Here is a 12,515-nt window from a genome sequence, read left to right on the forward strand (position 1 = left end):
ATGGAAGCCATCGGTTTGGTCACGTGGTGCCCCTGGTTACGCCCGGGGGGAGGGGGGGGAGCCGAGGGGCCCGGGGCTCGGGCGGGGGCCATTTTGCGCGCAGGCCAGGCGGCCTCGGGCGTTCGGGAGCTGCGCTCGGCGTCGGGCTGGACCTGCTGCCTCTCCCGCGCTGAAGCTTTCGGGCTCGTGGAGGGCCGGCGAGCCCGGGCTGCTCCGGGCCGCGCGTGAGACGATGGGGTCCCCCGGCCCCCGCCCCCGCCCCCGCCCCCGCCCGCTGACGACCCTCCCCGGCGGCCGCGCCCTCCGCGCCGCCCCTCGCCGCCCCGCGTCCCCGCCGCCCCCGGGCCTGATGGCGGTCCGGGCGGGGGCAGCATGAGAGGAGACAAGAGCTTCTGCTGCCGCGGGGCGGCCGGGGACCACGGCTCCTGCCCGCTCCCGCTGCCGGCGGACACGCTCCCGGCCGGCCGGCCTGGCGGCGGCGGCGGCGGCGCGGCGGGGGCGGCGGGGGCGGCGGGGGCGGCGGGGCCGGGGGCGGACGACGGCGAGACGCGCCTGCTGCAGCTGCTGCGCAGCGCGCCCGACCCCTCCGAGGCCTTCCAGGCGCTGCAGGCGGCTCTGCCCCGACGGGGCGGGCGGCTGGGCTTCCCCCGCCGCAAGGAGGCCGTGTACCGGGCGCTGGGCCGCGTGCTGGGGGAGGGCGGCGGCGCCGAGAAGCGCCTGTGCCTGCGGCTGCTGTGGGACGTGCTGCGCGGCCAGGGCGAGGCGGCCCCGCTGGAGGAGGCGTTCAGCCTGGCGCTGCTGCCGCGCCTCGTGGCGGCGCTGCGGGAGGAGGACCCGGCGCTGCGCAGGGACGCGCTGCAGGTGCTGCACACGTGCCTGCGGCGCAGCGCGGCGCCGGTGCTGACGACGCTCGCCCGGCAGGGCCTGGAGAGCGCGGACGCCCGGCTGCGGGCCGCCACCGCCCTGCTCCTGCCCGTCCTGCTCACCCCCGACGACCTGCTGCCGGGCCTGGACCTGACCGAGGTCGTCCTGTCCCTGGCCCGCCGACTCGGCCGCCAGGGCACCGAGGAGGAGCGGGAGTCGGAGGCGGAGGCGGAGGCGGAGGCGGAGGCGGAGACGGCTTTCGCCGCCCTGCAGCAGATCGGCGACCGGCTGGGGCAGGAGAGGTTCCGCTCCTACATCTCCCGCCTGCCCTCGGCGCTCCGCAGGCAGTACCACCGCCGCATGGAGGCCCGGTTCGGGAGTGCGGTCCCTTACTCCCTCCCACTGGAAACGGTGGGCTTCGCCGAACAGCAGCCCGGCCCCGGCCCGGCGACTGCGCTCTGCGGCGGCGACCTGAAATTCGGCATGGTGCCCCAGGAGCTGCACGCCAGGCTGCTGGATCAGGACGACTACAAGAGCCGGACCCAGGCGGTGGAGGAGCTCAAACAGGTGGTGGGGCGGTTCCGCCCGGGCTCGGCCCCGCACTCGAGCCTGGTGGGCTTCGTCAGCTTGCTGTACAACCTGCTGGACGACTCCAACTTCAAGGTGGTCCACGGCACGCTGCAGGCGCTGCACCTGCTGGTCGTGCGTCTCGGGGAGCAGGCGCGGCCCTTGCTGGGCCCCGTGGTCGCCGCCTCGGTCAAAGTGCTGGCGGACAACAAGCTGGTGATCAGGCAGGAGTACATGAAGATCTTCCTGCAGCTGATGAGGGCCGCGGGCCCGCAGCCCGTGCTCCGCCTGCTGCTGGAGCACCTGAGGCACAAACACTCGCGGGTGCGGGAGGAGGTGGTGAACGTCTGCACCTGCGCCCTGCTGACCTACCCCGGCGAGCGCCTGGACCTGGCCCAGCTGGCCTTCGCCCTCGCGCCGGCCCTGGCGGACGGCAAGCGCAGGGTCCGCCACGCCGCCCTGGAAGCCTTCGCCGTGCTGGCGGCCTCGCTGGGCCCGGGCAGGACCGGCGTCCTCTTCAAAGCCGTGGACGCCGTGGAGTTCGACGGCGACGGCGACGGCGGCGACGGCCTGGCGAGTGCCGTGCAGGCCCGGCTGGCGAGGAAGACGCTGCCGCGGCTGACGGAGCAGGGCTTCGTGGAGCCCGCCGCGCTCCTGCCCGCCTCCGCCCAGGGCAGGTCGGGGCCCCCGGCGCCCGGGGCGGACGCCGACTGGCTGCTGGCGGGGCACCGGACGCAGAGCGCGCACTGCCACTGCGGCGAGCCGGCCGGGGACAGCCTGCAGGTGTACGGCTCGTACAGCCCGACCGTCTGCGCCCGCAGGGTACTGAGCGCCGGCAAAGGGAAGCAGAAGCTGCCGTGGGAAAGCGAGCCGGCGCGGGGCCCGGGAGAAAAGGCGCCCTCCGCCGCCGCCGCCAGGGATGCCCGGGATGCCAGGGATGCGCGGGATGCGGAGCAGGCGCAGCGGGCGCAGCAGGTACGGTAGGGCTCTCCGCTAGCCAGTCTGCTGGCGGTGGGGCGGTGCGGGAAGGGGGTGACGCCGTCAGGTGCCGCCGGTCAGCATGCTGACGATCGGGGAGAGAGAAGCGGGTTTGGGGTTTGGGGTTTGGGGAAAGCGGCCCCCACTCATGCGTGCGGAGAAATGACTAGTCCGGGGAGTGAAGCTGGGGCTCTTGGCACCAAATTGAGGGGGACAGGGTCAGACCCATGAACGGACAAGTAAGAATCTGTAGAATTCTGGAGGCATTCGCAATAGAGAAAGTAACCCTGCTAGAAAATTCAGGAAAACTCCTCCAAGGTGACCCTTGAATTGACATTTTTCCTCCCCTAAGCTTTTTCATGTTTATTTATTTATTTATTTTTTATCTTGAGAAGCCCACTTCTACAGATAACTCAAAAGAATTGTCCAGTCAGTGGTGGCCAGGAAAATGGGCTCGCTGGGTAGGTCACAAGACTTAACACGCCTCGGGCCCCAGGTTCAGGCTCAGGCACTGCACGTGCCAGACTGGTGGCGCTCTGCCTTACCTCCTGGAATAAAGGAAGCAAACAACAAAAGGAGGCCAGCGGCCTGGGAGTTGACGCAGTGAATGAAGTCACAGGCTTGCAAGCAGTGTCCTAAATTCAGTCGTATGCCAGAGTGACACTCAGGTGTGTGTGCGTGTCCCCCTCTCTGTTGCTCTCTCATTAAATGAAGTCTTTTGAGGGCCTTGGGAAGATAGAACAGTGGTTATGCAAAGAGACTTCCTTCCTTGAGCATCCAAAGCCCAGGGTTCAGTCCCCCACACCACCATAAAGCAGAGCTGACGAGTGCTCTGGTTAAAAAAAATAACAGGGAGTCAGGCGGTAGTGCAGCGGGATAAGTGCAGGTGACACAAAGCGCAAGGACCGACCGGCATGAGGATCCCGGTTCAAGCCCCCTGGCTCCCCACCTGGGGGGGGGGGGGTCACTTCACAAGCAGTGAAGCAGGTCTGCAGGTGTCTGTCTCCCCCCCAATCTGTCTTCCCCTCCTCTCTCCGTCAATAACATCAATAACAACAATCATAATAACCACACAGAAAAGCTATGCTTCGTGATACTTCAGTGCCCGGTCAGTTTGTGTAGCCAGTGCGTCTCTCATTAAGAACAGCATACCTGCCTACTTGTTTTTGTGAGGAACATCTTGGTTTCTCCCAGGTTTTGGCAAGTGAGAAAAGGGTCTGCAGCTTGGAGGTGGTGCAGGAGGCTTAAGGAGGATGCCTGACAACACAGACACTCTGGGGAACAATTAAGAAGACGCTTGGGTAGTGTGCTGCCTTGCCATGTGCGAGCCTCAGGTTTGAGCCCGGCCTTCACCTCACTATAGGAAGCTCTTGAGCTGTACTGTATTTGTCTGGGCAGTTGGCTCAACAATATTTAAAAAATAATTATTTCGGGAGCCGGGCGGTAGCGCAGTGAGTTAAGCTCACATGGTGTGAAGAGCAAGGATCTGCGTGAGGATCCTGATTCGAGCCCCCGGCTCCCCATCTGCAGGGGGGTCGCTTCACCGGTGGTGAAGCAGGTCTGCAGGTGTCTGTCTTTCTCTCCCCCTCTCTGTCTTCCCCTCCTCTCTCCATTTCTGTCTGTCCTATCCAACAACAATGACAGCAATAACCACAATAATAACTGCAGTAGGGCACCAAGGTAAAAACCCTGGGGTGAGGGTGAGGGTGAATGTTTGGTTGCGGGGGGGCGGGATGGGATGGGACGCAGTCTTTTGGTGGTGGGAATGGTGTTTATGAAATTAAAACAAGAAAATGAAGCCCAGGAAAGCAGGTCCTGGCTTTCCCTACGCCCCAGTAGCTCCTTATCGGCCAGTAGCTGGGCGCTCGCGGCCTGCCCCCCTGCCCCCCCAGGCTGCGATTTCATACCGCAGGTGCCTGTGCAGTTGGGGCTCGGGGTTGGTCGTGTGGTCGGGTCTCTTAGAGCGAAGCATCTGTCTGTGGCCTCGCTTCTTGTGCCCTGCCTGCCCTGGGAGCCGTGGAGCTTGCTCATCTGGGTCTCAGACTGCGTTCTGTGCGGATGGCTCTGTGGACTGTAGCTGTCCACATTGCGGGAGGACGCAGACAAGACGCACAGCGTCTCTGCTCGGCCGTCTTGGCCTTGCCCCGTAGCCTTTTGACTCTCTTCTTCTCTTCATGCCAGGCTGGGGCGCCGAGTGAGTGCCCCGCATGCACGGGACTCTGCCAAGTGCTCTCCTGAACCCATCTATATTCCTCATTACTCTGAAGGACAGAGAAGAGAGAAAGACAGAGAGCAAAGAATAGGCCAGCAGGTTTTCATCTCGCAAAGAGCTTCCGCAGTGCCGGCCATGGTGCACCCGTCTGGTTCAACAAGGGTCTGAATCCAGAGCTTCACATGCACGCGTTCTACCAGATGAAGTATCTGTTGGCCCTGAAATGTAATACTGTTTTCATTAGAGCACTTACACAGTAGTCAGTTAAAACCATCCATTACTGATTCACGCTGGACTTCATGAACTTCACAACTTCATGAACGTCACAAATGAAATCCACAGCAGTGCAGAAACACACATTAAGTTGAGACGAGTTTTAACTTCCGTTATCAGGAACGACTCCGTCTAATGTAAGTTACTAGCAACAAGTACATCTTGGTAGAAGACCGGGTCTCTCTGTTCTTCATTCTTTACGCTAACCCCACTTTAAAAAGAATGACCTGGGTTTCACCACTGTGATTCTGAAAGTGATTCAGAACAGGGTAACCCCCTTGTTCACAGTATAAAAACTTCCCTGATGACAGTGGTTGTGGAGGAGGACACAGGACTTGCATGCCCCAGACCTCGGCTTCCCTGTCTGCTGTTCTGTGGCTGCAGCCTGCAGGCAGGAGCTCGCAAATGGCCGGCTGATCAGGCTCAGGTCTGTTCTTCGAGGGCTGGTGTGGCATACTTGCTTACCCTCCTTCAGGAAGATAGAGCTAGTGCAGCCTGACCACGGGCTCTCATGCCTTTTACTGGTTAGTCACAAAATGTAAAGGAATTCCACAACAGTTTAAATGAGCAAGAGTGCAGTGAAGCATCTGCATCGCTCGGCACCATTAAGTCTCTTGTGACATTCCTCCCTTTTAAGTTCTCTCTTAGCTAGTGGCCCCTGAGGGGAAGCTCAGCAGATTCACCTCTAATGTCAACAGGTCAGCTCCCCCTCATTCACCTCACTGTGGCCTGTTGACACCTGACAGAGTTGGAGAAGTTACTTATCCTGCCAGCTGTGCAGAATGATCAGGCCAGAGTTTGCATAAGCCCATGGCAGTACATGCCCAGCCATTGTGCTGAGACGTCTTCCTGGGACACTCCCCAGCACATGGCGGGGGGGGGGGGGGGTCCTTGAGTGCCAGGATGCAGGATGTGCTTTCGACTTGTCTCATGAAACGGATGATGAATGGCTTGCAGTGGTGTGTGTTGAGGATTGGACCCAGTAAATGAATGAATCTTTAGAAAAATAGAACACTGATACAACAGTTCTTCTTCTAGCGTTTGCCCTTCTTCCGTAGCCAGTCAACAGCGTCAGGTTGAAAGCTGTCAGGAGCTGCTTGTTGCTGGCTTGGAAAGTGACTGGGATCCATGCGGATTCAGTCGGCTAGGAAGGATCGTCAGTTTCCCCAATGAATGGGTCCTCACGGGATGCACCACGGGAAGGTCGATCCAATGCATCCCGATACAACAGTTAGGAGTATTGAATGTTTTGAATCATAAACTCTTCCTAGCAAACTGAACTGGAGGGTATATCTAGTTGTTTTATAGCCCTCTCTGCCTCTCACCCTCTACCTGGGGGGGGGAAAGTGTACTGGTAGTGATGTAAATATACAGGCGCAAAGGCCCATACAGCCTGGCAGTCTGTATGTAAATAAATAAATGATGGGAGTCGGGCTGTAGCGCAGCGGGTTAAGCGCAGGTGGCGCAAAGCACAAGGACCGGCGGAAGGATCCCGGTTCGAACCCCGGCTCCCCACCTGCAGGGGAGTCGCTTCACAGGCGGTGAAGCAGGTCTGTAGGTGTCTGTCTTTCTCTCCCCCTCTCTGTCTTCCCCTCCTCTCTCCATCTCTCTCTGTCCTATCCAACAACGACGACAACAACAATAATAACTACAACAATTAAACAACAAGGGCAACAAAAGGGAATAAATAAATAAAATAAATATTAAATAAAAATAAATAAATAAATGAGATACTGCCAAGAATATGGTGAAATGATTCCTGTCTTAAGTACAGTGCCTTCAGGACTGATCTTCCTGAGTGTAGATCTAATTTGTGGCTGGGCTTGGGAGTTGGCACAGTTTATAGAGTTCACCTCTCGGGCTTGAGGTCCGGAGTTCAGTCCCCGGCAAGGGCATGTGATGCTCAGGTGCTCAGTCTCTCACCTCTTTCCCTCAGAAATAAATAACAAATTCAAAAAAGAAACTCACGTTCTTAAACAGCCTGAAGCTTCAAACAGAAAATTTAAATATATTTACTTGTATGACGTTGTTAAGGTGTATGGTGTGCTTTTTTTCTTTCTTTCTTTTTTTTTTTTTTTTCCTTTTTCAGCTCAGCTCAGGCATAGGGTGGTGTGGGAAATGAACCTGAGACCTGGGAGCCTCAGGCCTGAGAGTCTCTTGCATAATCATTATGCTATCTACCCCACCCCAATGTTTTTATTTATTTTTTTTAAGGTTTTTAAGCAGATTTTTTTTTTTGAAAGATTTTATTTATTTACTAATGAGAAAGATAGGAGAAGAGAGAGAAAGAACCAGACATCACTCTGGTCCATGTGCTGCTGGTGATTGAACTCAGGACCTCATGCTTGAGAACCCAGTGCTTTATCCACTTTGCCACCTCCCAGACTACTTTTTTTTTTTTTTTAAAGAATGAACTACATGAGCTAGCTTCAGAAAATAACAAGGCTTTTCATTTTATAATTATTAACATGAAAATTAGGACAATCCAGGAATCTTGAGATTATAATGGAATATTGTTGACTCTTGTCACAAAGTCATAAAGCTTTTTTTTTTTTTTTTATTTTAAGAAAGGAGACATTAACAAAACCATAGAATGAGAGGAGTACAATTCCACACATTTCCCATAACCCGATCTCCACATCCCACCCCCTCCCCTGATAGCCTTCCCATTCTCTATCCCTCTGGGAGTATGGATCCAGGGTCGTTGTGGGTCATAAAGCTTTTTTTATCCTACACCAGGTAATCAAGTGAGAGCCTCAGACATGTGTGACACCACTGAGTGACCTCACCAGCCCAGTTTTCCTGTTCTGTACACTTAGAGGGGAGAGCACCCCTCTCCCATCCGTTTGGTGCCGTCATGTGGTGCTGGGGACCAAAAACAGACGCTCCCACAGGGCAAGGTGTGCACCCTAGCCCACTGAGCCTGCTCCAGACCCCCAGATCATAACTTGTTTGCGCAAATCACAACTCTTTTTTTTTTTCATATTTTATTTATTCCCTTTTGTTGCCCTTGTTTTATTGCTATAGTTATTGTTGTTGTTATGGATGTTGTCTTTGTTGGATAGGACAGAGAGAAATGGAGAGAGGAGGGGAAGACAGAGAGAGAGGGGGAGAGAAAGACAGACACCTGCAGACCTGCTTCACCACCTGTGAAGCGACTCCCCTGCAGGTGGGGAGCCGGGGGCTCGAATCGGGACCCTTACGCCGGCCCTTGCACTTTGCGCCACCTGCACTTAAATCGCAACTCTTTACAGAAAGCAGTCTGTAACAAGAAAGACACTTTGTGTCTTCATTTTATTAATGTATCATGCTTTATTAGCTAACTCAGAATTACTGTTTTTCTGACTTTTTCTCCAATCCTGTTAGAATCGCCCTTACGGTATATGAATGTGTGCGTGTGCTTGTGCATGGCTATGTGTATATGAATGTGTGCGTGTGCTTGTGCATGGCTATGTGTATATGAATGTGTGCGTGTGCTTGTGCATGGCTATGTGTATATGAATGTGTGCGTGTGCTTGTGCATGGCTATGTGTATATGAATGTGTGCGTGTGCTTGTGCATGGCTATGTGTATATGAATGTGTGCGTGTGCTTGTGCATGGCTATGTGTATATGAATGTGTGCGTGTGCTTGTGCATGGCTATGTGTATATGAATGTGTGCGTGTGCTTGTGCATGGCTATGTGTATATGAATGTGTGCGTGTGCTTGTGCATGGCTATGTGTATATGAATGTGTGCGTGTGCTTGTGCATGGCTATGTGTATATGAATGTGTGCGTGTGCTTGTGCATGGCTATGTGTATATGAATGTGTGCGTGTGCTTGTGCATGGCTATGTGTATATGAATGTGTGCGTGTGCTTGTGCATGGCTATGTGTATTCTGAAAGAAAAGAGCCAGTACTGGTTAAGATAGAGTTTAGGGATTATGAAGAGCTGTTTATTGTGGCACAACACAAGCTACGGCTAGTTTTTTTTTCCTCCTTCCCATCCTGTAGTTCAGCTTCCAAAAAAGTGGAGAAGGTTACAGAGCACAGTTGGCTGGCTGTTAGATGAAAGGGGAAGCGTTTAGTTGTTAATACTCTGTTCCTCAGTATTTACTGTTTTTAAGGAACCATGCGGGTAACAGACATAAAAATGAAAATTGTCCTCTAAAGGTTTATCATTTATTTTGGGAGACAGGATGTCAGCATTAAAAGGTAGCCACAGGGAAGTAGGGTGAGCAAGAGATGTCCCAGGTGGTAGCATGCATACGGGCCTGGGTTAAAGAGTTTGCCGGAAAGTAGGAAATCACTCGGTGGTAACCCTGGTGCCAGGGACCAAAACGAGAGAAAAGAGGCAGGGTATTAGTAAGGTGTCCCGAATGTGACTTACTAGCAAGTCTGGATTGGGCAGAAAGAAAGTCTCGGATGTAAGAGATGCAAAAGATTTAGTAGCTGCTCATTGAAGCAAAGGAAAGCAAAAAGACTAAAACGTGAATTAGTTGACTGAATGCACAATAAATTTATAGTGGATATAGGATTGTCCAAAAAGAGGAAGTGAGATTGGAGCGAAATGAAATTTAGGGGCGGGGTAGGTAGCATAATGGCTATGGAAAGAGACTGATGTCTGAGGTTCCAAAGCCCCAGGTTCAATCCCTTGTTACCACCATAAGCCAAAGCTGAGCATTGCTTTGGATAAAAATTTTTTTTAAAAAAAGGTGGAAAAAGACTATTCCAGTTGAGTTTGAAGACTATTAGAAAAGGGGGGGGGGGGAGTCCGTCAGTAGCACAGCGGCGCACGTGGCACAGAGCGCAAGGACCGGCATAAGGATCCCGGTTCGAGCCCCCGGCTTCCCACCTGCTGGAAGTCGCTTCACAGGCGGTGAAGCAGGTCTGCAGGTGTCTGTCTTTCTCTCCCCCTCTCTGTCTTCCCCTCCTCTCTCCATTTCTCTCTGTCCTATCCAGCAACGACAACATCAATAACAACAATAATAACTACAACATCAAGGGCAACAAAAGGGGGAAAAATACTGTTAGCAGTCCCATCCTATGTTTGAATGTTTATCTGAGTCATTATATTTCACCAATTAAAGTTTTTCCTTAAATTGTAATTTCATAATTGGGTATAAATTATTGTCATACTTATGACTGAGTAGGTTTAAATTTGCTAATTGATTCTTCTTAGTTTTCAGCATATGATTTCATACCATCTCCACAATCCAAGTCTTCTCAAGGCCAGTCATCAGCCAATGATGATTTGTGCTTTAGCAAAAAAAGAGTTTCCAGAACCTTATTTCAGAGTAGTCGAGATTTAAACCCAGATTCTCTTCCTGGATGTGCTGCTGGTAAGTAAAGGAACAGGTAATGGCTGTCCTGAACTAAATCATGCATTTCTCTGCACTCCAGCCCTCACTCAAGGGCTCAGAGAACTTTTCACCGGGTGGAAAGTGCACACTTAACACTTGTGTTTACTTATGCTCATATCAATACTTTGCATTTTTAGAAGGCTATTAGTTTTGAAACCATTGAGAAGCTCATTATCTGGTTGTTTTAAATAACTGCAGAATGAACGAACTAGCATATAGTGGGTAATGCAAATTATGTACAATAAGGGTTCAGGGAAAGAAAAAACTATAGAGAATGCAGTTGAGCTGGACTTTACAGAAAGAAAGGGTTTAAGATTGGTAGGGACGGGGGCCAGGCAGTAGCGCAGCAGGTTAAGCACACATGATGCAAAGTGCAAGGACTGGCGTAAGGATCCCGTTTCTAGCCCCCGGCTCCCCACCTGCAGAGAGGTTGCTTCACAGGCGTGAAGCAGGTCTGCAGGTGTATCTTTCTCTTCCCATCTCTGTCTTCTCTCTGTTCTATCCAACAACAATAATAGTAACAGCAGCAACAATAAACAAGGGCAACAAAAGGGAAAAAACAGCCTCCAAGAGCAGGGAATTCATAGTGCAGGCGCCGTGCCCGGCGGTAACCCTGGAGGTGAGAAAAAAAAGATTGGTAGGAGGCAAAAGGTGTGTCTGTTCCAAGGAGAGAGAGAAAGTATTAAACCAGTTTCAGAGTAAGAGTTAACTTAGCAGATAACCAGTACACACAGGACAAAGGATCGTGCGATCAGAATCTTTCAACAATCTCGGCATTTCAGAGCTCCCAGGGATGAGTTTATTGTATACATTGACTAGTGGGATGCCAGAGGTTACCATCACCTACCTCCCTGACGGCTTCTCCTCTGTCCAGGAGTAATCTTAACCAGGCACAGGGAGCGGAGAGGGCTGAGAAACATACCTAGATTAAAACTATAGTCGTCCAGGGGGTCGGGCGGTAGCACAGCGGGTTAAGCGCACATGGCGCGAAGCGCAAGGACCGGTGTAAGGATCCCGGTTCGAGCCCCCGGCTCCCCACCTGCAGGGGAGTCGCTTTACAGGCGGTGAAGCAGGTCTGCAGGTATCTGTCTTTCTCTCCCCCTCTGTCTTCCCCTCCTCTCTCCATTTCTCTCTGTCCTATCCAACAACGATGACATCAACAGTAATAACCACAACAAAGGTAAAATAGCCAGGGTAACAAAAGGAAAAAAATGACCTCCAGGAGCAGTGGATTGGTGGTGCAGGCACCGAGCCCCGGCAATAACCCTGGAGGCAAAAAACACACTACAGGGGTCCCTTATTTATACTGAGAAAGAGGCCGAAGAGTTCCATGCCCAACTGTGAGGTGAGTTTACAGAGCAGGCACTGGGAGGAAGGCAAGCCGGGCCTGAAGAGGGAGCCAGCCGGTAGAGAGACGCACTTCTGGGCGTGCTTCTCAGCGACTCCATTTGCTGCTTTCTCTCCCCTCCCACAGGCACTGCTGCAACACGCCAGACAAACCTTACTGGAAAATGTGGACTCCTAGGACCCTCTCAGATCTGTGTTCAGACTCACAGTGTGGACTCGGATTTCCAGTTTCTTGAGACAGCAAGTAGTCATCAAGATAAAGGTGTCTTTGACTTGTTGGGATTCAAATGTTCTGTGAATATAGCTTACCCGTCATTGTTTATGATCAAGCTCATCACATAAAAGAACATGATGTTTCTATATTTCAGTAATAATTTCAGTAATATTTTTATAATTGCTACATAAATGTTAGATTTGGTCATATAACATTAAATCTGTGAGTTTAGAGGTTCATACTGGATGTTGTATTTTACTTTTCTTGAAGCCCAACTGCCCTTCTAATAAATGCCAGGCTGCTCTAAAGACAACGGGTGGGTCAGGAAGACAGCACCGTGGCTGTGCCAAAGGCTTCATGCCAGATCCCTGGCGCCGCCATTAGCCAGAGCCGAGCTTGTAAAGTGAGAAGAGGGTGGAGGGAGCCAGCCACTGGGGCGCCTGCTGGAGTGCACGCACAGCAGTGAGCAAGCGCCATGTCCAAGCCTCCACTCCCCACAGGAGGGTGCTCACACATGGTGGAGCAGGTCTGCGGGTGTTGCCCCAATTTCTCTCTTTTCCTAGCAAATAACAATTGAAAGAAAAAAAGGAGAGGGGATGACCACCAGGAGTGGTAGATTTGTTGTACAAGCACCTAGCCCCAGGAATAAACCTGGTAGCAACATGAAAAGAGAGAGACTAGGCAGAGGAAGAGAAAAGGGGGGTGATCCGGGAGGTGG

General features: G+C 53.0%; 1 protein-coding gene across 1 annotated transcript in view; it reads left to right on the forward strand.

Annotated features, from left to right (window-relative positions):
• Nucleotides 1-12,515, forward strand: part of TOGARAM1 (TOG array regulator of axonemal microtubules 1) — a 62,590-nt gene continuing 50,075 nt past the window's right edge. The window contains 4 exon segments of the mRNA XM_060174203.1: nucleotides 1-13; nucleotides 230-2,388; nucleotides 10,056-10,215; nucleotides 11,711-11,845. Of these exon segments, the coding sequence (XP_060030186.1) occupies nucleotides 1-13; nucleotides 230-2,388; nucleotides 10,056-10,215; nucleotides 11,711-11,845 (2,467 nt within the window).

This window comes from Erinaceus europaeus, chromosome 16 (genome assembly GCF_950295315.1).
Source record: "Erinaceus europaeus chromosome 16, mEriEur2.1, whole genome shotgun sequence".
Lineage (NCBI taxonomy): Eukaryota > Metazoa > Chordata > Mammalia > Eulipotyphla > Erinaceidae > Erinaceus > Erinaceus europaeus.